The following is a 25,427-nucleotide window of genomic DNA, read 5'->3' on the forward strand; positions in this document are numbered from 1 at the left end:
ACGCAATGCGGTCAGTTTCTCATTGCGTCCCGAAGACCGCGCTGTGTATTAGTTCCACTTTACTTGACATATGTCAATAATCGGAATTTGGATGTTTGTGAATCGTTCTCGAATCTTCAGCGGCCGAATCGCGTGTTGGATGGTGCATCTTTACTCACATGAGATAATGGCTCGTCATCCAGAATGAATTCTTCGGCAATGACTCTTGTTATTCTCTGGGCTTTGGGACTGTCGAGTGCCAGTTTGTCACGCATAGCAAAAGTTTCTGCCAGTGTTAGTTGCGCAGGACCTTTCTTTTTGTCTTCGGTTTTCTTAACATACTCCTCATATTGTTTGTGGTGGTATTTCGCTAAATGCTTGATTAGGTTGGTTGCATTAAAACTTCTTACAGCTTTACCACTACGCTTGACTTTATTGTGGCATATGTTGCTCTCTGCCTCTTCGTCTTTGTCGTCCTTTAAGGTGAAATGATCCCACACAGCTGACATTTTTACCGATAAAGTCTCTCGGTAAATTGGGAGACGGTAATGTAAATGTTGTGTGCTGAAGGTGTGCCGTAAAATGCGGTGCGGATTTTAGGGAAACCGAAGCAAAAACTGGAATGGATTATGTATATCGGTGCGCTGGAAAACCTGGACCGGACTTTTAAAAAACACTGGATCGGAAGTCTGGATTGGAATTTTTCCCGTGTCCCGATCCGATACCGATGCACATTTTTTTTGCCCATATCAGCGTCCGATCCGATCCAAATATTGGATCGGGACATCTCTAGTTCCAATGATATTCATCCTGGTCGGAAGTCGGAAAACTCTGATTTTCTCCCTTTCTGAATGCTACAGAGTCTTGACTGAAGAATGGCAACATAGTCAAACATGCATTTAGAGGCTGTGGAAACAGAATAAATGGGCAAATTAAGAGTTTCCACAAATTCCCTACGAAGAACAAAGAACAATACAAACTGTGGATACTTGCTGCTGGCTATGACATAAACACAATGGTGGAAAAAATATCACTTCGCTCTGCAGCCTGTTACCTACAAAGCTACTGCATTCCAAATGTTGCTGTTCATAGTGCAGTTATTGACATGCAATGGTAAGTTTTAATAACTTCATCCTGAAAATATAGCCAACACTACTGATTGCATGGGTCATCTGTGATTTTCATGCGTAGCCACTCCGGAGCCCTGAAACTAATAACTAACTAACTGCACAGAGTTTGTTGAAATCAACTCCACAGACTAATTAAACGCCCGCTAACTTAAAGATTAAGCCTAATGTCAAAAATTTTGAACTTTCCCTTTAAGACACGCCTAAACGGGAAAATATTGCCTCTTGTTATACGAAAGGCAAAAATACAGTATGGCTGGCACTCGCAGCTCCCAAAATTTACTGAACATAACATACTTATAGCTGCTCTGCCATTGGCTATTGCCAAGCATTCCCGGCATCCAATTGGCTAAGAGGGACCTCTACTGTATGTGTATGCGTGTATCAGCGTCATCGTCAATCGTGTTCCGACAGCTTTACATAAGTGTATTAATTTTTATTCTTTACTCTATTCTTGTTTTTTTACATTATGCACAACTCTGATGTTATGTTTATTGTGCAATAATAAATTGTAACATGTATTTGTTACATCTTTTGATGCATTTAAATATTTATGTCTGAATTTTGGGGGGCTTGGATCAGATTAGGGCATTTACAAAAACATGTTTCTACCAACCGAATTTTCAAATAACGAAACTACTACAAGAACCTATTAATTTTGTCGGTACCACTGTATAAGAAAACTGAAAACAATTATAATTCAAAAAATAATATTCATATATAAAAAGCACAATTAAGCCAATTATTATTCATATTTTTTATTTTTTTCATGTTATTTATTGATTTTTTTAAACTGGAATTCTTAGAATTCTTAGAATTACAAAAAAGTTTATTTGATACTGACATTTCAACAACGCACAACACAAAATAAGATAAAAATAAATATTTAACATGACCCACAGTACAATAATAATTAAATGATTTTCTATAAATATATGATAAGCAGAAAAGAAAAATGTACTTTTTAAGGTAAAGTGGCAGTTTATTTTTAATGAATGGCAGCTTTTCTGCTTTATTACACTGAGCTGCAGCATTTTGTCATACTGCCTTCCCACATCCAAGTAAGACTCTTTATAACGCGGGTCAAGTAAAGTCACTACAGAATACACATGCTACAACTAGACCTAAGTGAAATGTGCGTTGACAGCGTCCTATAGTTTCGTTTTCATTGTGTTAACTCTCAGTCTAAACTTATTTGCTTCGAAGACGACGAGTGACTGTTGTAATTAGAGATGCATTGGGGTTGCTTAACTCTTTAGTTAGCTGCGCAAAAGAGGGCAAGAAGAAAAAAAAATCTAATCATGGGAAGCGAAAACGTTGTTGCTGTTCCACTGTAAGTGTGAATAGCTGAACACACGCCAGACATGTTTGTCTCTAGCAGCAAGAGACATCCACATTACTGAGCTATATGTTTGCACTAATGCAATTTCCGGCTTTTGTAATATTATTTTGGTGAAACACCTGTTTCGGAGTGAAACTGAAATCCCATTTTTAGTCATATTTCGGACGAAAAATTTCGGCAGCTGAATTTTCAGGCGGATCTCTCGTGGTCTTATAGGGTTCAACAGAAAAATAACACGGTACAAACAACCACAAAAATAGAGTAAAAACCGCAACAATACTTGATAATTATAATAATAAACACTGAACTGCAACAGAGTGGGGATTTAATGCAAATCACAACCAAAAATCACATGAGGAAACACATGAGCATCTAGTGCCTCAGTGTGTTTAAGTGCTACTCTCACCATTGCGCTGTGGGGGACCTCGACTCATCTGCTGGTTCACGCTGAAGGGGTCCTGAGGGTTTGGATTCATAGCACTTGTATGAAGAGCAGAGTCTGAGTTGGTTCTGTGTAGGAGGAAGAGAATAAATATGATCTAGCACCTTGGACAGAGGCAGATCATTTCCTAGGGCAGCAAGATCAGTGAGTCATTTTGCTTCCTCCACATTACTCTGTCCGTTCATGTTGACTAAAAAAACATAAAATCACACAAATAAATGTCAGTAAGTGGTAAAGATAAATTTTTGGCTCATAGTTACATTTTTGTCACCTATAAAATGACAGCGAGAACGCTACACTTCAAACATTTACCACTTTAGTGTTATTACTGTGTAAAGTTTGTGCAATGGCGCAAACCCTTGCAAAAAAAAGAAGAAAGGAAGAAAGAAAATTCAAATCTTGAATGGATAACTCCTGAGAATACTGTATACTGTAGCTGTATGAATACAAGTAGATATTCTTAAAATAGGTCCAAGAAATTTGTGCTTTTCATTATCAATATCCAATATAAATTAACGACACACGTTATAAACGTTCATAAGTTCTCCTCAATATATAATGCTAAATCCTAGGCTTTGACAGTCATCTAGTTAGGTCTATACACTATTGTATTGTTACTAAAAGGGTCAATAACTGTTTTTCAACTATGTCTCCAGGACATGTCTAGTGAATATGTAACTATTCATTTAGTTATTCATTTTCTGAGCAGGTCGCGGGTTGCTGGAGCCTATCCTAGCTAACTATGGGCAGTAGGCGAGGTACACCCTGAATCGAAACTTCTAATTGGTATGATCAATAAAGGATCACAATTTCATCAAATTCAATAAATGATCACAAGATCACATTTACTAACGATTAGATTTTAAAACAGCATGAATTATCAAAAGGTTTTTGCATTAAAACGAAACAAATTGGTCACTTATCTTGGGTAACAGTATTAGTCAATATCAAACATTTGTCCTTCTTTTACTCAACTCAAATCAAGTACAAGTCAAGCTACATAAAGAGAAGTCGGATATAAGATAATGTGACATTACATGAAAATTTCAACAGCGTAATAAAATGAACTAATAAATGAATAAATGATCCCAAAAAAAAAAAAAAAAAAAAAAAAAAAAAAAAAAAAATGTAGGACACAGCCCAGACGCAAACTTGAGCTGTGGGAAACCTGAAGAATAATAACAGGTTTGAGGTAGGTTTTTTTTTTTTTTTTTTTTTTTTTTTTTTTTTTTAATGGAGAGGGGCTGCTTATCTGATGTACAAAGGCAGGTCGTTCTATAGTTGTAGACCAGCAACAGAAAATCATTTTTAGATTTTACATGTAGCCCTATCTGTAGTGCCAATGAAATTGACAACAGGTTTTACAATTCATGGCTTCATAGTAAAATAGGATATACAGTGAGGAGCAGAAGTATTTGCACCCCTGGTGATTTTGCAAAATCATTCACCCACTTAGAAAATAGGTAGAGCTCTGAAAATCAATTCATAGAAGCAGTTCCACTCTTATACTAGTAGACATAATAAAAACGTTTGTAATTTACTGGGGTTCATAAATATTTGTACCCCTGAGAATCAGCAATAATTATGGCATTAAGAGTTGTCAGTCTACCTTAAAAAGGCCACCTTTACCCCATGATTAACCATACACCCACCACTTGTTTGAGCTCATTATTGTCACTCGTGCACCCCACATTCAATCATAATCCAACTGCTGTTTTCGGAAAGACCAGAGAGCTTTTGAAAGACACCTGAGAAAAAAGTTGTTGAGCTGCACAAAGCTGGAAAAGGCTATGGGATAACTGAAAAGCAGCTTGGTGAAAATAAATTAACAATTGCAGCAATTGTTAGAAAATGGAAAAGGATAAACATGACTGATAATCTACCTTGAACTGGGGCTCCATGTAAAACTTTCCTCGTAGGGCATCACTCATGATGAGAAAAGTGAGGGCTCAGCCTAGAACTACACGACAGGAGCTGGTCAATGACCTGAAGAGAGCTGGATGCAGTTTCAAAGGCTACCGTCTGTAGAATATTCCGGTACAATGGTTTAAAATCATGCATTGCTCAGAAGGTTCCCCTGTTGAAGCCAGTACAGGTGGAGGCCCATCTGAAGTTTGCCAGGGACCATCTGAATGATGCTGAGGGGTCATGGGAGAATGTCATGTGGTCAGATGAGACCGAAGTAGAACTTTTTGGTGCAAACTTTACTCGTCGTGTGTGGAGGAAAAAGAAAGATGAGTACAATCCCAAGAACACCATCCCCACTGTGAAGTATGGGGGTGGAAACCTCAGGCTTTGAGGCTGCTTTTCGGCAAAAGGTACAGGGCCACTGTACTGTATGACGCAGAGGATAAATGGTGGAATGTATAGTCAGGTTTTGAGCCAGAGCCTCCTTCCCTCAGTCAGAGACTTGAAGATGAGTCGTAGCTGGATCTTCCAACATGACAATGATCCGAAGCACACAGCCAAGCTGACCAAGGAGTGGCTGCGTTGAGGAGTGGCCTAGCCAGTTTCCAGACCTCAATCCAATAGAAAATCTTTGGATGGAGCTGAAACGTCGTGTTTCCCAATGATAGCCCCAAACCCTGACGGATCTAGAGAAGATTAGTGTGGATGAAAGGGCCACAAGCTGTTTCCATATGTGAAAACCTGGTGAAGAACTACAGAAAGCATCTAACCACTGTAACTGCAAACAAAGGCTTCTGCACAAAATATTAGCACTGCTTTTCTCAGAGGTACAAATACTTTTTTTTTTAGATTATGTCTCTATAAGTGGAAATGCATCTATGATTGAAATTTAAGAGCTCTATCTATTTTCTAAGTGGGTGAACTTGCAAAATCACAAGTGGTGCAAATACTTCTGCTCCTCACTGTATTTATGAATGGACACATATGAATGGAAATTGGACATTTAGTGTTGAGTTTTCCTGGGCGTGGCCACTTAAAACATTTAACAACACGTATATGTGTGGAAAAAATAGCCGGTACTTTTTTGTTAAAGAACGTAAAACCCACAGTTTTACATTAAAATAATGAGTAACTTCAAGTGCATAAACATTTACTGAAATTAAAACTAATGAAACACATTCATTGCTTTTAATTTTATCCTTGATAGCCAGATTTCTTTGTACTCTGTGTGACAGGTGCAGAAATGCAGCCCCAGAGTTCAGTTTTTTTTTTTTTTTTCAGGTTTTTCAGTTTTTTTTTTTTGTACACATGGTTAAGGCAAAAGTGTTGATATACTTCTCGTGAGGAAAAAAAAAACGGGGAATCATCACGAGAACATTATGGCAGAAACTTTGCTTGTCAAAATAGATAAAAGGAAAGAAAATAACAGGATATCTTTAAAAAAAAAAAAAAAAAAAAAAAACATGGAGGAGGCTCAGTTACTGTATATTCTGGAGTTGTTCTCCTACATTTGGAACTTATACAGGGTCTCGGTGGGGTTCAACAAGCCAGATATAAGACTTTTAAAAGACCACAATGAATAAAATTTAAAACCCATTTCGCATCGATACCGGCAAAAAACATACAAAAGATGAATTTATTCCCACCTCTTTCACACTGTGATACAAAATGTTTAACACTAGAACTAGAACTTTCTCTTTCCTGAACCAACATGTGAACTACAAACTGTATTTGCTGCTGGCAATTTATGACCGTCTTGTGTTTTTCAGATTTATAATGAGATTCCAATGCCATGACACCCGATATTCCAAGTTTTAAAATTTTCTCATACAAATTGCAGTGTGCTTCAGATGGGTTTCCCTCCAGCGGCTTCAACCATGCTCTGAACTGTACGTTCTCAAGCCAGAAATCATTAAATTTGCACTTATCCACATATGTAACTACTGTAAATCGGTTAAATTTTCTCCGCTATGACTGTACTAACTAAGCTACAGAGCACAACTGCGCGCACAGCAAAACTTGTTTGTGTTCGATAAATTATGGCCAAGCAGCACAGGTAGTTCCGCTCTGCAGTTACATTAGAGCGTCCTCATAAATCAATCAATTGATCTTTAACACTTTTCAAAATTGTATTTAAGACCTTTTAGAATTTTACATAGTTTAAGGCCTTAAAATCAAAGTATTAGATTTAAGACTTTTTAAGACCCTGTGGATCCCCTGTTATAGAGAATTTTGCTGCTTATTGTTAAAGGAATTGGTCTCAGTGAGAGGTCATGTGTTATCTAACAGGATAATGACCTACAAATCAAAGAACAAAAAAGCAACAATGGATAAAAACAATACATTGGACTATGATAGTGGTGGTCTTCTATAAGCAATGTTCTAAATTCTATTGTACATCATCGGAGAGAGGAACTACAATGCATCTGGAGAAGGTGCCCTCTACACCTAAGTTATTTGGAGCAGGTTGCCCACAAGTTGGCAGCCAACATTCTGGTGCACATTGACTATTTGACTTAAGTTGTTGCCTCGAAGGTCTCGCAAACAAATATCAAGTGAAGGGTACCATCACCCCCCGTCTTTCTACAACAGAAGGCTACCAACTATTTTGCCCATGTGTGTAATTTACCCATAAAGTGAAACAGTCCAACAGACTCCTTGTTGGATTAGTATATACAGTATATCAAAAGGCAAACATAAACAAAGAGCAAAAACAAAACAAAATGTAAATCATGATGCTCAATGTAAGCTTGAAGAACTTGCTTGACTCCTGAAGCTGTGTTAGTAAGAAAGAAAAAGAAACTATTATTATCTCAGGTATCAAACAGTGTTGAAGGCAGGAAACAATTGCGAAGGAGAAATTATTGAACAAATCATCACAACAGATAATACTTAAAAGCTGGTTGCCTTTAGTGCCTCAGAGGAAAGAGGTTTATTGTGATGTTAAAAACGAAGCTGAGGTAATCAAAATATGAGAAAAGCAAGAAATTGTCTAGCCAAAAAATGTGGCAATAAAACAAGACGTTGGTTGTTATGTGAGCAAGGGATGAATCAGTCACAATAGACTTCAGCAAAGTGACAATAGAGGGGGAGAGGGGTCAAGGGTCACCTGTTGAGTTGTGATATTAATCTATACCCAGGCCGCTTTTCCTCACTCCACGGGGGCTGATCCCTTCAAAAGAAACAAATGTATTTGGAGTTAAGCATAGACGGGCAACTTTGTAAAAATGCAGAAAGTCTCTGGAACAAGACAGAAGAATCATAGTTTTGCTCAAATTTGAGCCCCTACTAAATGTAAAAAATGTTGCCTCAAGTCATGACTTGGGTTAAAAACAAGAGGTTGCACTAGTTGAGTTTGTCGATTCGCCCTCGACAAACTTACATCACTAGCTACAGTTACATACAGCCAATCACGTTCGTAATCATTTTTTTCCGGCACTGCCATCCACTGGTTTGAGCCAAACGTGAAAGGATTGTTTACTCAGCCAGGTTTCGTTGAATTTACATTTCCCCATCTCTCATATGAAATGTAAAGCTGAGTGTAAAAAAAAAATCTGCATTTGTGTAGTGTGGAGCATAACATTTTGTCATGGCACGGGAATCCCGCAGGACAGGATTAATAATTTTATTATTCCGTGATAGGGACGGGACATGAATGAGAGTCAACGGGAGCATGCAGGAGGGAGAGTGACATCGATCTGTATAATAATAGTGATCTTTTCGGGTTGGTTGCACGGCACACCAAATTGAAGAAGCAGCCATATTTGTAGCTATTTTTCAGTAAGCACAACGCTGTTTTGACTTGGTTTAGCAAGTCAGAAGAACTACACAAGATCCCATAATCCATCAGTGCTTGAAATCAACAATTTTGACCCTGGACTGGATTTTCCATGATTGGCTTCTCCGCCCCGTTTATTTATGTTACGTTATTTACTCCAAGTAAAATGACAAAGGACACTTTGAGGAGAAATGACACACAAAGAACACACTGATATGAAAATTCAATACTTTTTCAGGACTTTTTAAGGTAATATTTCCAAAATCATAAATTCAATGCTTTTAAGACTTTTTGAGACCCTGCGGGAACCCTGCAAGAAGTCTTGGTCTTTGGAGCACAGGAACTATAGTAGTTGTAATAGATGGTGAAAACCTACAAGAACCGCTTTTGGAATGAGGAGGATATTCATAACTTCAGTAGTGAAGTGAAATACTTGAACATTATCTTACTTTAGAGGTAGAAAGCACCTGGAAAGAGCTTCAAAGAAGGCACGCGAAAAGTTACTGGATTGTGGGGTTTGTGTGGAAATTACATGCTATGCGTTACATTTTGGAAAGTTACATACAGATTAGTGCTGCAACGATTAATCAATTACCTCGAGTATTCGATTGAAAAAAAAAAAAAGATTGGAATTAAATTTTGCTGCTTCGAGTATTCGTTTAATTAAAGTGGGGTTGTGATTGTTAATTTTGAAAGTGTTTGCATTTAGTTTTATTGATTTGGGTCAACACACTGCACTCTGGTCTGCCTCATTACATATGGCTGAATCCATCTGCTATCTGTTTAAGTCCAACATAAGCTAGGTTGTTGTTTGAGCTCATGTTTTTTTTTGATTGCATTCATAATTTAGTTTATAAGTATATTTAGCCATTTTTGGTGGGGATATGTGTCTAAACCATTTGTTAAGAGTATTGTAAAAAAAAAAAAAAAAAAAAAAAAAGTTAGCATTTTATAGCGTTTAAGGTAGCGGACTTTTGCTCTGTAAATTAGCCAATTGTGTTTTGGTTGTACATAGATCCTCATTTATTTATTTATTTATTTATTTTTATACTATTTGAGGCTCAGCTCAGGTATTTTAATTTTTCATGGTCCTTATCCGATTATTCGAACTAACTAGTTCATCGATTAATCGACTACCAATATAATCGATAGCTGCAGCCCTAATACAGATTGATTTACAACCCTGTTTGGTCATGCATGTAAATAGTTTGAAATGTTTTTTTTTTTTTTTAATATATATTCATAAAATTTTTATCTGATTATCCAGGACCAATGATTTGCATTCTCACATTTTCAAAATTTCTAAGAAATAACCTTATCATTATATTATATTATTCGACTTATTATCTAAAGGTTGATGACTTAAAATAATGCAGATTCTCTTTTGCATCAGGTTTTTAAGAAAAATTGGAGAAATATGAAATTTACATAATAACATGAGATGTGGTGTACTAGCTTCTAGCTGCATGGGAGCCAGTGTACTAGCTTCAGGGCTGCATGGGAGCCAGCTGACTCGTGCTTACTTAAAATGTGGGGATATGTTTCTGTATTTGTTGACTCTCAGTCGAGTTGAGTGGGTGGGTGCAACAAAGTGACAAAGTATTGTGCTTGCCGCATTTAGATCCACGTCTTTTGCAAGCAGTCCACCTTTGAAAGGCTATTGCAATCAGTTGTCAGCTGTGTATGTCGAACCAGGGCACTCATTTTGACCTACCATGGGAAAAAACTATTTTATGAAAATGATGTAACTTCTGCCGACAATACAGTTCTGCAAAAAGGCCATTTCACCCATTCTTCTTCTCCGATATTGGAAAATGACTGAAAGATAGGCCATTACTAAAAACAGTAAAAAGAAGCAGCCTTTTATTTTAACCACTGAAAGAAGGTAGCCAAATCTTTCATTTGATAGCCTCCATGTTTACATGATCATAAAACTACTGGACTTTGAAAGATCAGTCAAAATGCCCGAAATTGGCTAAGACACACAATGTTTAGCACTGAAAAAGCTTATGGTGGTAAAAATTTTGCCGCGCAAATCTAGACTAGTGGAAGACCGCTCCAAGTGATGTAATTTGATGTAAAGATGTAATTTTATGAATACATGCAAGCATGCATGTTGAAAAGGGGGCCTAACACAGCGGTGTATGCGTGAAAAAATCTTCACACGACCATCAAGATTGGCGAGCTTGTTGGTGGGCTGGTTGGCACGACTTGTCCTCTACCTTACGGAAAGAGAACTAGTTTGTTCACTGGAAAATCAATAAACACTTGGCATCGGGAAGTACAAGCAGACCTCATGAGCAGATGATGTGAGGTTAGCTACAGACGTTTGCACTGTCAAATGGGCACTGGAAAACTGCCTTTCGGTCTGATCACTCGTGCCCTAGTGTGACTCCCCCTTGCAAAGCCCACACAGTGCCATAGCCAGTGGGTTGATATTAAAAATAGAAAAAAGATCATATTAAAAATAAGGCTTTCAATCAAATTACAATACCCATATGCCTGGATGTACGCTATTCAAGTAATGTATAAACAGGATCAATGAAATGCTTTGAAATCGAACTCACATACCCAAACATCGATTTTTTAAAAATATGCTACAGTTTCATCACAAACGAATCATTCATTATCATTTCTAAGGTTATTTGTCAAAAAGACTAATGGAAAAACACAATCAGCAATTGTGGCCATTAGTGAAATAATACATTTATGAAATGAATATCATGGCACTATGCAGTTTGAGCTTGATTTTTGGTGGTCTCTGATTACCGTCTGGTGTTATATAAAGCATTCATTATATCAGGATTAAGGATGTTATGAAAATGATTTATGACTCAGCTATTGGACACAATCATGTACTGTTTTGGCTAAAACAGAAACAGACTAGGTGGAACATATTATATTATTGCAGTAGGATACAGTTTGGCAAAAAATAAAATAATGTACTTCAAATGTACTTTTACAGCAAAATTGTAAAAACATCTTATATTTTGATATCGTATTTACTTGGACATATACTGGTAATTTGGAAAGACGACAACACTAAACCCACCTTGTTATTTTTAAAAAGGGATACACTGCAGCACAGAGGTGGGTAATTTGGCCCCCAAAAATTATCATAATTCTTTTGTTTTCATATCTTCTGATCTCAATTCTTTTTTTTTTTTTTTTTTTTTTACTTTTTCTTAAACATGAGTTTTCTATTCTTTTTTTTTTAACTGGTAGATTTAAGGAATTTCGTACTGTACAATGAAAACATAGAACACTAACACTAAAAAAAGAAAAAAAAAGAAAACTAAAAGAAACTGCCCCTTCAGGGATAATAAAGACTGGAGAAATGTCTCATTTCTCAATTAACATTACATTATGTTAAATGTGAATCATCAAGAAAGGGTCACTAAATGTGATATTATATTCACATAAAAAAGTCAATAATGCCAAAATAAATAAATGAATAATAAACAATACAAAATGAACTAGGCCTGCAAGCAGGACTGAACGGGCCCTCGCAATCTAGCGCAACTCGGACGTCACGCAAGTCGGACTGTGTGCAGGTCAGGGTGGTGGCAGATCCTCCTCTCTAATCATTTCATTAGAACCTAACATGCACGAAAGTCGCCTATTTACATTACCACACCCAAGAGATAAAAAACCCTATTGGAGAGAGTACTACAAAAAAGGAGCAACTACTGAGCTGTGCAGCCAAGCCCTTATTCAAAACCAAATTAATCTTCTAACTGGGCCAATTCAACCAAGTGTGCCAAATATTGTGGCTCTATAAGCTGCCTGAGTCTCTGAAAAAAAATATTTCCTTTAAATGGCGAACAAAGGGTCGTCACGGCAACAGATAGAGACACGTGGACATGTGCCGTAAATAAGTATTTTAATAGGTCTTGAAACTACAATGACCAACCTGAAAAGAACTGGACATGTATTGGAAAAACGAGTGACTTTCTATTGCCACTAGTTGGCGCTGTAGGGTTGATGCAAATGACCCCTACAAGGCCCTTCAGGGTATGACTCTCAACAAGCACGGGAAGTTTGGCGCAGATATGTTGTATATCTGCCGAGTTATGACTGTTCAAAGTTTTTGGAGAGAAAAATTGTTGACAGTCATTTTCACTTTCCTGTTTGGACCCCTCCGCTTCAACGAAACTTCAATATTTTTCATCAGGCACCTGAAGACAGGTCTTAAGGCTTCCCTTATGCAGGTTTGAGGTAGATTGATTTTTTCCCTTTAGAGGAGGAGTGTGTCCCGTAAAAAAGGGCATTTCCTGTTCCCACTAGGAGGCGCCAGGCACAAATGGTAAATTTTCAATCCAGTCCTGCTCAGGCTGGTATACCTCACACACATGCCAGATTTAAAATAGATTGAACGTTGTATGAGGGAGTTATCAGTCATTTTCCGAATTCGGTGTTTTGGCGAAAAAATGGCCGACTTTGGCACCCCGCCCAGGTCAGGCCCGTGAATGAAAACACACCATTTTGATAACTTAAGATTTCATATGCCTCATGAACAGTCTCGCCAATTTTGAGAATGATCAAACTAATTCCCTAGGTGCCAAGGTGTAAAATGTGCACACTGTAAATCGATAAAAATTTCACATTCAATCCAAAATACCCGATTTCCTGTTGGGTTTGGAATATGCATGCAAGAGACTTTTTGGAGCAGTTTTGTACAAGGTATCGACTCTCCGAATTTCATCCCTCTACGTTGAAAAAACCTAAATGGAGAGGCCTTTTTGAAAATTTCAAGGGGGCGCCACTGAGCCATTTTGTTACATGTTTTCGTAACGTTGCAAGATTATCGAACGTTATGCAAAGCCGCATGTATGTGCAAATTTTGGTGAGTTTTTATGCATATTCAAGCCTCCAAATGTTAACTCTTACTGTGAACCCATGAAAATTTCACATTCGATCCAAAATACCCGATTTCCTGTTGGATTTGGAATATGGGTGCAAGAGACTTTTTGGAGCAGTTTTGCATAAGGTATCTACTCCCCAAATTTCCTTGCTCTATGTTGAAAAAACCCAATAGGAAAGGCCTTTTTTAAAACTTCTTTCTGTCGCCACTAGTTGGCACTGTAGAGTTGATGCAAATGACCCCTACAAGAACCTTCAGGGTATGACTCTCAACAAACACGGAAAGTTTGGCGCAGATATGTTGCATATCTGCCGAGTTATGACTGTTCAAAGTTTTTGGCGAGACAAATTGTAGACGGTCATTTTCACTTCCAGTTTGGACCTCTCCGCTTCAACGAAAACTCAATATTTTTCATCAGGCACCTGAACACATGTCTTGAGGCTCCCCTGAAACAGGTTTTAGGTCAATAGATTTTTTGCCCTTGGAGGAGGAGCCTGTCTCGTAAAGAAGGCCATTTCCTGTTTCCACTAGGGGCGCCAGGCCTAACGGGTAATATTTCAATGCAGTCGTGTTCAGGCTGGGATATCTCATAAACATGCTAGAAATGAAAAAGATTGAACGTTGGACCACGGAGTTTTTAATCATTTTCTGAATTTGGTATTTTGCCTAAAAATGGCCGACTTTGGGACCACGCCCAGGCCAGACCCTTGAATGAAAACACACCATTTTGAAAACTTAAGATCTCATAGGTCTCCTGAATAGTCTGACCAATTTTGAAGACGATCCAACTTTATCCTTCAGCGACAAGGTCTCAAATGTAAATCGATAAAATTTCGCATTTGACCCAAAATTTCCGGCTTCCTGTTGGGTTTGGAATATGGGTGCAAGAGACTTTTTGGAGCAGTTTTGTACAATGTATCGACTCACTAAATTTCATTGTTCTACGTTGAAAAAACCTAATAGGAGAGGCCTTTTTGAAAATTTCAAGGGGGCGCCACTGAGCCATTTTGTTAATTTTTTTTATAGATTATCAAAATTTACGCAAAGTTGAATGTATGTGCAAATTTTGGTGAGTTTTCATGCATTTTCAAGCCTCCAAACGTAAACTCCAACTGTGAACCGAAAAAATTTCACATTCGATCCAAAATACCCGATTTCCTGTTGGATTTGGAATATGGGTGCAAGAGGCTTTTTTGAACAGTTAGGTATAAGGTATCTACTCCCCAAATTTCATCGCTCTACGTTGAAAACCTGAGAGGAGAGGCCTTTTTGAAAATTTTAAGGGTCAAGGGGGCGCCACTGAGCCATTTTTTGAAATTTTTTCAAAACGACGCAAGATTATCAAATTTTACGCGAATCTGCACGTATGTGCAAATTTTGGTGACTTTTCGTGCATGTTCAGGCCTCCAAATTGGCCATTTTCATTTGCCATGAAAAAAGAAGAATAATAATAATAATCCTTTGCATTACAATAGGGCCTTCGCACGCCTAGTGCTCGGGCCCTAATAATAATAATAATCCTTTGCATTACAATAGGGCCTTCGCACGCCTAGTGCTCGGGCCCTAACTAGGCCTGCAAGCAGGACTGAACGGGCCCTCGCAATCTAGCGCAACTCGGACGTCACGCAACTCGGACTGTGTGCAGGTCAGGGTGGTGGCAGATCCTCCTCTCTAATCATCTCATTAGAACCTAACATGCTCGAAAGTCGCCTAATTACATTCCCACACCCAAGAGATAAAAACCCCTATTGGAGAGAGTACTACAAAAAAGGAGCCACTACTGAGCTGTGCAGCCAAGCCCTTATTCAAAACCAAAATTAATCTTCTAACTTGGCCAATTCGACCAAGTGTGCCAAATATTGTGGCTCTATAAGCTGCCTGAGTCTCTGAAAAAAAATATTTCCTTTAAATGGCGAACAAAGGGTCGTCATGGCAACAGACAGAGACACGTGGACATGGGCCGTAAAAAAGTATTTTAATAGGTCTTGAAACTACAATGACCAACATGAAAAGAACTGGACATGTTTTGGAAAAACGAGTGACTTCCTATCGCCACTAGTTGGCGCTGTAGGGTTGATGCAAATGACCCCTACAAGTTCCTTCAGGGTATGACTCTCAACAAGCACGGGAAGTTTGGCGCAGATATGTTCTATATCTGCCGAGTTATGATTGTTCAAAGTTTTTGGAGAGAAAAATTGTTGACAGTCATTTTCACTTTCCTGTTTGGACCCCTCCGCTTCAACGAAACTTCAATATTTTTCATCAGGCACCTGAAGACAGGTCTTAAGGCTTCCCTTATGCAGGTTTGAGGTAGATTGGTTTTTTCCCTTTAGAGGAGGAGTGTGTCCCGTAAAAAAGGGCATTTCCTGTTTCCACTAGGAGGCGCCAGGCACAAATGGTAAATTTTCAATCCAGTCCTGCTCAGGCTGGTATACCTCACACACATGCCAGATTTAAAATAGATTTAACATTGTATGAGGGTGTTATCAGTCATTTTCCGAATTTGGTGTTTTGGCGAAAAAATGGAAGAATTTGGCGCCCCGCCCAGGTCAGGCCCGTGAATGAAAACACACCATTTTTATAACTTAAGATTTCATATGCCTCATGAACAGTCTCGCCAATTTTGAGAATGATCAAACTAATTCCCTAGGTGCCAAGGTGTAAAATGTGCACACTGTAAATCGATAAAAAGTTCACATTCAATCCAAAATACCCGATTTCCTGTAGGATTTGGAATGTGTGTGCAAGAGACTTTTTGGAGCAGTTTTGCACAAAGTTTTGACTCTCCAAATTTCATCACTCTATGTTAGAAAAACCTAAATGGAGAGGCCTTTTTGAAAATTTCAAGGGGGCGCCACTGAGCCATTTTCTTAAATTGTTTCGTAACGTTGCAAGATTATCGAACGTTATCCAAAGCCGCATGTATGTGCAAATTTTGGTGAGTTTTTATGCATATTCAAGCCTCCAAATGTAAACTCTTACTGTGAACCCATGAAAATTTCACATTCGATCCAAAATACCCGATTTCCTGTTGGATTTGGAATATGGGTGCAAGAGACTTTTTGGAGCAGTTTTGCATAAGGTATCTACTCCCCAAATTTCCTTGCTCTATGTTGAAAAAACCCAATAGGAAAGGCCTTTTTTAAAACTTCTTTCTGTCGCCACTAGTTGGCACTGTAGAGTTGATGCAAATGACCCCTACAAGAACCTTCAGGGTATGACTCTCAACAAACACGGAAAGTTTGGCGCAGATATGTTGCATATCTGCCGAGTTATGACTGTTCAAAATTTTTGGCGAGACAAATTGTTGACGGTCATTTTCACTTCCAGTTTGGACCTCTCCGCTTCAACGAAACCTCAATATTTTTCATCAGGGACCTGAACACATGTCTTGAGGCTCCCCTGAAACAGGTTTGAGGTCAATAGATTTTTTTCCCTTGGAGGAGGAGCCTGTCTCGTAAAGAAGGCCATTTCCTGTTCCCACTAGGGGGCGCCAGGCCTAATGGGTAATATTTCAATGCAGTCGTGTTCAGGCTGGGATATCTCATATACATGCTAGAAATGAAAAAGATTGAACGTTGTATCACGGAGTTTTTAATCATTTTCTGAATTTGGTATTTTGCCCAAAAATGGCCGACTTTGGGACCACGCCCAGGTCAGACCCTTGAGTGAAAACTCCCCATTTTGAAAACTTAAGATCTCATATGTCTCCTGAATAGTCTGACCAATTTTGAAGACTATCCAACTATTTTCTTCAGCGACAAGGTCTCAAATGTAAATCGATAAAATTTCACATTTGATCCAAAATTTCCGGCTTCCTGTTGGGTTTGGAATATGGGTGCAAGAGACTTTTTGGAGCAGTTTTGCACAATGTATCGACTTGCCAAATTTCATCGTTCTACGTTGAAAAAACCTAATAGGAAAGGCCTTTTTGAAAATTTCAAGGGGGCGCCACTGAGCCATTTTGTTAAATTTTTTTGTAGATTATCAAAATTTACGCAAAGTTGCATGTATGTGCAAATTTTGGTGAGTTTTCGTGCATGTTCAGGCCTCCAAATGTAAACTCAAACTGTGAACCGATAAAAATTTCACATTTGATCCAAAATATCCGATTTCCTGTTGGATTTGGAATATGGGTGCAAGAGGCTTTTTTGAACAGTTAGGCATAAGGTATCTACTCCCCAAATTTCATTGCTCTACGTTGAAAACCTGAGAGGAGAGGCCTTTTTGAAAATTTTAAGGGTCAAGGGGGCGCCACTGAGCCATTTTTTGACATTTTTTCAAAACGACACAAGATTATCGAAATTTACGCAAAGCCGCACGTTTGTGCAAATTTTGGTGACTTTTCGTGCATGTTCAGGCCTCCAAATTGGCCATTTTCATTTGCCCTGAAAAAAGAATAATAATAATAATAATAATAATAATAATAATAATAATAATAATAATAATCCTTTGCAAAACAATAGGGCCTTCGCACGCTTAGTGCTCGGGCCCTAATAATCAGAAAATCCCTTAATAATGCAAGGTGTGTGGGCACCTTGACCACTGGGAGGCAGTGTAGCGCTTCGCAGATCAGCAAAACTGAAGCGTAAAAGAAAAATAAAACTTTATTGATATAACGTGTTTTTCAAAGCATACAACGATCATTAATGTGAATGTTAGATTTCTTGTCTATGAATACTCCAGAGGTGTTGGTGCGCGGGTATTCATTGTTTCGAGAATTAAATAGAGCGACGCAATGCTTATTTTAGTTAGCCCATTAAGTGCCTTGTATTTTACATATATAAGCTTAGCTCCAATGTTTTTCAGGAAAAAAGGAATGTGAAGTGTATTTTGCATGTAACCTTTTCGTCACCGCTGACAGTGACATATTTCAAATCTATTTTAACTGGGAGGACTGACAGTCCAGTTAAAATAGATTTGACATCTGTCAATGTTAATGGCAGCGAATAAGATAATGCACTGTAGTACCAATGCAATTTTCTGTTTTACGGAATGCAAACTATCAACATCGGACACTTTTTGAGGAAGTGTTTGCTATCTGGCAAATTATAGAGGAACTGCATTTTCACCTGGTTTGATTGATTAAATGGCAAAGCTGATTATCGAAATCGACAAACAATTTTTAAAATCTCCATTGTCAACCCTAAAATCCGCCAGCCCTAACACATTCTCTTCAATAAAATCCAAAACGAAGGGTTGCACAAAATCTTTTAAAAGGGGAAAGAAGACATTACAAGTCTCTTTCCTTCAAAGGCAATACTACAATACAGTGCCATCAACTTTGGAGAGTTTAGTCTGAGATTCAATCCCAAGAGAGACTAGTACAAAAACAGAAGGCCAAAGATTGTTGGACAGAAGAGGAAGAGCGTGGGACTAGATCATGGGTTTGACCTTCAAGCAGACACACAACCCCACAACTCAACACTAACAACAAGCTAAATGCAAAATACGATTTCTGTACACAGCGTTTTACCAGCATTGTCATTCAATTCAGTCACACAGCATTACAAACACAAAGTTAACAGGCAGCTCTGCGTAATATGTGTTACTAGATGCGCTCTTAACACACTTGGAATTAAAGCAACTACTTCTTTTATTTTGTTCTCACACCCTCATCAAGGAGTACAGCTGCAAGAGGCAGTGCATTTGAGCTCAACAAAGCTGTGCTGGTGATGTGTCTATTGAGATCCTGTAAACTCATTTCCATTATTTGTTGGCTGAAAACGAGTGGCGACTGAGAACGATTTAGTGCTGGATTGCTAAAGTATAGCAATAAAGTCTATTTTACCTCCTCAGCCAGTAAGATTTTTTGGAATGTCCTTACTGACTGCTTTCAGTAAGAGTTTAGGGTGTGTGTGATTGTACAATGAAAAAAAAAAAAAAAAACATTTTGTCATACTCTTATCATATTTGAAAATTCAGTATTGTGTAGTTTTCTTCCTAGAATGAGAACGTGTCTATCTTTTGATCCATATAAGCCATTCAGATTGACAGTCAACGGTTGATAAAGAGGATAAGGATTTTGCCATAAGATCATATTTATGTGATGCTGAAAGCAGCCTCCGTTATGACAACTTTAAAGCAATAACATTCAGAAGCATACTGTGTGCAACTTTTCTCTTTTAACAGAATTTTAACTGGTTATGTTTATTCTGGAATTTACCAGTGTAATGTTTGTGTTCATGATATTGGTTGCACTAATTTATACATAAATGATTATTGAGCAAAAACTAGTAGTCATTGCAAAGCATTGCAGCTGTAAAAAAATAAAAATAAATAAATAAAAAATTTTAAAAAATAATCCTCTCCAGATTGTACTGGCTATAAAGCAATGCAGATGTGGTTGGTGTTGTAAACACTTCCCGCCCCATACACCCTGGAGACAAAGAACCAGGCAATTGTTCCTGCATTGAAAAACAAACCAAAGATAATTTCCCTGGGTGGCTATTAAATTGAAACACGTATCCAATCTTTCGAAAACGTCAACAGACTTATACTTATAAACACTACTTTTTAGAAAAGCATTACTAATGCATTACTAATGTGCAAGTTTGTCAAAAATGGACATGTTACAAGTACTAGTGGAACAAAAATAGCTGCTGGACTGTATAGGTAGTTCAGCTTTTTCACATTTCTCTGGATCAGTACTAACACTATACAGGTTCTCTTTGACTTTGAGAAGTTTTTTTTTTAGATACAACATTGTTAACTGGCTAATAAAATAACACACAAGAAGGGAAAAGAATCACAACATAACCGAGTATAATTCAAAACTGGTATGTGACTACAAAACCACAAATTTTTATTCAATTGTCTGTAGAGATCCCTTGCCAATTTGCGCTTTGAAATTTGCAGTTCCAGTTATTCGCTGATTTTTGAGGTACTGGGGGATTTTCGGCCATTTTATTTGTTTTTTTCGGACGTAACTTCAGCTAGGAGTGTTCGGCGTGAAAAGACTGTTCCAGGGAACCCCCTAACCCTCGCTGAGAAGAGTATCGTTTTTTAATTTGGGGTGCAAAACTACACAGCGCAGTTCTCATTCCAAGCGGTTTTGCGCCCATGACGCAAGCGGCAATAACTTTAGAACGGGAGGTCGTAAAGACTCGGGACTGTTCTCAGTCAAAAGACTCTTCTGAGGAACCCCTGCCCCTTGCCGAGTACTGTAACGATTTTGATTGAGGACCCCAAAAGCGCAGAGCGCACTTTGGAGTACACACGCACATTGAAGCCCACTCATCAAGTGGGAATATCTGGGGAAGGGAGTGAAATCTGACGACAATTCTGAATGAAGGTCGACCCTCCCGCGTTGTTGGGTGCCACAATCGACTCCCTTCGACCGCCTGTGGGTTTCTGGTGTAACTTCCGCTAGGAAGGTCGTAGAGACTCGGGACAACTTTCAGCGTGCACTGTACTGTGTGTAGGCTTCCTTGACATCTTTAAATTGTGTCATCTTCAACGAAGTGCACAGTTGTTTCTTCACTATCATCATCATCATCACAATCATCATCAGTGTCAGTCAAGGAAGTTGCCGCTGGGATCTAATGTGTTATTTAAAAATGTGAAGATATATGCAAGTATACATGTACAAAAAATGTTTTCTTGTACCGTATACAGTATATATCTCATTTACAGTATATCATAATTATTACATTGCAGTGCTTAAAACCATTTATAAAAATATACAGTGCCTTGCAAAAGTATTCGGCCCCCTTGAACCTTGCAACCTTTCGCCACATTTCAGGCTTCAAACATAAAGATATAAAATTTTAATTTTTTGTCAAGAATCAACAACAAGTGGGACACAGTCGTGAAGTGGAACAAAATTTATTGGATAATTTAAACTTTTTTAACAAATAAAAAACTGAAAAGTGGGGCGCGCAATGTTATTCGGCCCCTGTGCGTCAATACTTTGTAGCGCCACCTTTTGCTCCAATTACAGCTGCAAGTCGCTTGGGGTATGTTTCTATCAGTTTTGCACATCGAGAGACTGACATTCTTGCCCATTCTTCCTTGCAAAACAGCTCAAGCTCAGTGAGGTTGGATGGAGAGTGTTTGTGAACAGCAGTCTTCAGCTCTTTCCACAGATTCTCCATTGGATTCAGGTCTGGACTTTGACTTGGCCATTCTAACACCTGGATACATTTATTTTTGAACCATTCCATTGTAGATTTGGCTTTATGTTTTGGATCATTGTCCTGTTGGAAGATAAATCTCCGTCCCAGTCTCAGGTCTTGTGCAGATACCAACAGGTTTTCTTCCAGAATGTTCCTGTATTTGGCTGCATCCATCTTCCCGTCAATTTTAACCATCTTCCCTGTCCCTGCTGAAGAAAAGCAGGCCCAAACCATGATGCTGCCACCACCATGTTTGACAGTGGGGATGGTGTGTTCAGGGTGATGAGCTGTGTTGCTTTTACGCCAAACATATCGTTTTGCATTGTGGCCAAAAAGTTTAATTTTGGTTTCATCTGACCAGAGCACCTTCTTCCACATGTTTGGTGTGTCTCCCAGGTGGCTTGTGGCAAACTTTAAACGAGACTTTTTATGGATATCTTTGAGAAATGGCTTTCTTCTTGCCACTCTTCCATAAAGGCCAGATTTGTGCAGTGTACGACTGATTGTTGTCCTATGGACAGACTCTCCCACCTCAGCTGTAGATCTCTGCAGTTCATCCAGAGTGATCATGGGCCTCTTGGCTGCATCTCTGATCAGTTTTCTCCTTGTTTGAGAAGAAAGTTTGGAAGGACGGCCGGGTCTTGGTAGATTTGCAGTGGTCTGATGCTCCTTCCATTTCAATATGATGGCTTGCACAGTGCTCCTTGAGATGTTTAAAGCTTGGGAAATCTTTTTGTATCCAAATCCGGCTTTAAACTTCTCCACAACAGTATCTCGGACCTGCCTGATGTGTTCCTTGGTTTTCATAATGCTCTCTGCACTTTAAACAGAACCCTGAGACTATCACAGAGCAGGTGCATTTATACGGAGACTTGATTACACACAGGTGGATTCTATTTATCATCATCGGTCATTTAGGACAACATTGGATCATTCAGAGATCCTCACTGAACTTCTGGAGTGAGTTTGCTGCACTGAAAGTAAAGGGGCCGAATAATATTGCACGCCCCACTTTTCAGTTTTTTATTTGTTAAAAAAGTTTAAATGATCCAATAAATGTTGTTCCACTTCACGATTGTGTCCCACTTGTTGTTGATTCTTGACAAAAAAATTAAATTTCATATCTTTATGTTTGAAGCCTGAGATGTGGCGAAAGGTTGCAAGATTCAAGGGGGCCGAATACTTTTGCAAGGCACTGTACATATGTTACTTCGCGCTTCAAACTGCTCCTTCAGACCATCGCAGATTTTATTCAATTTTAAAAAATAAATAAATACAGTAGTTTGTTTAAAACACGTTAAGATACACTGCTGGCCAAAGGTTTTGGCACCCCTGGAATTCTGACATATAATGCTCAATTTCTTCCAGAAACTGATTGCAATTGCAAATGCTTTGGTAGTAATATCTTCATTTATTTTGCACAGAACTCCAAAAATGGGCCGGACAAAAGTATTGGCACCCTCAGCCTAATTCTTGGTAGCACAACCTTTAGACAAAATAACTGCGAACAACTGCTTCCGGTATCGATCATTGAGTTTCTTACAATGCTCTGCTGGAATTTTAGACCATTCTTCTTTGGCCAACTGCTGCAGGTCTCCGAGATTTGAAGGATGCCATTTTCAGATCTCTCCACAGGTGTTCTATGGGATTCAGGTCTTGACTTATTGCTGGCAACTTTAGAAGTCTCCAGTGTTTTCTCTCAAACCATTTTCTAGTGCTTTTTGAAGTTTGTTTTGGGCCATTGTCCTGCTGGAAGACCCATGACCTCTGAGGGAGACCCGTCTTTCTCACACTAGCCTTGAGATTACACATGCTTCCTCAACATTTTGCTTCTCAAGTCCTCAGACAGTTCTTTGGCCTTCTTTCTTTTCTCCATGCTCAATGTGGTACACACAAGGACACAGGACAGAGGTTGAGTGAACTTTAATCCATTTTAACTGACTGCAAGTATGATTTAGTTATTGCCACCACCTGTTATGTGCCACAGGTAAATAACAGGTGGTGTTAATTACACAAATTAGAGAAGCATCACATGATTTTTCAAAGGGTGCCAATACTTTTGTCCGGCCCATTTTTGGAGTTTTGTGTAAAATGATAACAATTTAATTTTTTTCCCCGTTCTCCTTTGTGTTTTTTCATTGCAAGCAAAATCAATGAAGATATTATTACCAAAGCATTTGTAATTGCAATCATTTTCTGGGTGAAATTGAGCATTATCTGACAGAATTGCAGAGGTGCCAATATGCATGTATAAATGCACAAATCATTGTATTCTTATATATGTATATATAAACATATATATTAGAGATGCACGATAATATCGGTCACCGATAATTATCGGCCGATAATGGCAATTATGACGTCACACAGATAATCCAGATAAAACGAAATTCAACCGATAATGCAATCCGATAATTATATACTTTGTTTTAGCCTCCAAATGTGCGCAATCAATAGTTTTGTCCAATTCTGCTAGTTGTAAGGAGGTGTATTTGCAGTGTAGTAATGTGATATATGTTAAGAATGGCTTACTTTTAAAGGCATTTTTGTGCAACTTGGGTGTTTACTCTCTTCAGTAATTGTTGCCAAAAGCTTACCATTACACAATGTCATTGCCATTGTTTAGATGTTGGAATTTACTACTTGTTCACATTTGATGTGGAAAAAAATAGCACTAAAGTATGAGGGGCCGTACAAGACATTTTTCATTCTGGCCCTCTCACACACATACATTCTCCTTTCACATACATATATATTCACTCTCACACACATACATTCTCCTCTCACATGCATACATTCTCCTTTCGCATCCATACATTTTTACTTTCACATTCATACATTTTCACTCTCACATTCATACATTTTCACTCTCACATTCATACATTTTTACTTTCACATTCATACATTTTTACTTTCGCATTTATACATTTTTACTTTCGCATTTATACATTTTCACTCTCACATTCATACATTTTCACTCTCACATTCATACATTTTTACTTTCACGTTTATTTTTCAAAGTACCTTTATTTTGAAATAATACATCAGAATTTTATCTGAGTACTTTAGTTCAATACTTGGGGTAGTCTAGTATACCCCAGAAGTGGAACCGTCCCAGGATATCAGCCAGATTTTTTTTAATCAATTTTTGAAATCAGGCGAAATGACAGCTAAAATAGGCAATTTTCAAAGTACTTTTATTTTGAAATAATGCATCAGAATTTTATCAGAGTACTTTAATTCAATACTTGGGGTAGTCTAGTATACCCCAGAAGTGGAACCGTCCCGGGATATCAACCAGATTTTTTTTAATCAATTTTTGAAATCAGGCGAAATGACAGCTAAAATAGGCAATTTTCAAAGTACTTTTATTTTGAAATAATGCATCAGAATTTTATCAGAGTACTTTAATTCAATACTTGGGGTAGTCTAGTATACCCCAGAAGTGGAACCGTCCCGGGATATCAGCCAGATTTTTTTAAATCAATTTTTGAAATCGGGCGAAATGACAGCAAAAATGGGCAATTTTCAAAGTACTTTTATTTTGAAATGATACATCAGAATTTTATCAGAGTACTTTAGTTCGAGTCTTAGGGTCGTCTAGTATACCTCAGAAGTGGACCCGTCCCGGGATATCAGCCAGATATTTTTAAATTAAAATTTGAAATAAGGGTAAATGACAGAAATAACTAGCAATTTTCTAAGTAGTATTACTCGGAATTCCTAAATTATTTTTTATATCATAATACTTTAGTTTGGGTCTCGGGGTGCTCGAGTGCCTCTCTCAAGTGGACCCGTTCTTGGATGGCTTCCCGTTTTTTATTTATTCATATTTATATTTTTTCAATAAAGGGACTAGCGCTCTGAAGC

General features: G+C 38.1%; 1 protein-coding gene across 5 annotated transcripts in view; it reads right to left on the reverse strand.

Moving 5' to 3' along the window:
• crtc3 (CREB regulated transcription coactivator 3) overlaps positions 1–25,427 on the reverse strand; it is a 101,865-nt gene that overhangs the window by 41,015 nt on the left and 35,423 nt on the right. For 3 of the 5 annotated variants that reach the window (XM_057836781.1, XM_057836773.1, XM_057836764.1), the window contains exons 5-6: positions 7,908–7,970; positions 2,855–2,958 (exon numbers count right to left, since the gene is read on the reverse strand). In XM_057836781.1, coding sequence (XP_057692764.1) covers positions 2,855–2,958; positions 7,908–7,970 — 167 coding nt within the window. The remainder of the gene's footprint in view (positions 1–2,854; positions 2,959–7,907; positions 7,971–25,427) is intronic. The other 2 variants (XM_057836800.1, XM_057836791.1) reach the window with 1 other exon arrangement.

This window comes from Corythoichthys intestinalis, chromosome 1 (assembly GCF_030265065.1).
Source record: "Corythoichthys intestinalis isolate RoL2023-P3 chromosome 1, ASM3026506v1, whole genome shotgun sequence".
NCBI classification, from domain to species: domain Eukaryota; kingdom Metazoa; phylum Chordata; class Actinopteri; order Syngnathiformes; family Syngnathidae; genus Corythoichthys; species Corythoichthys intestinalis.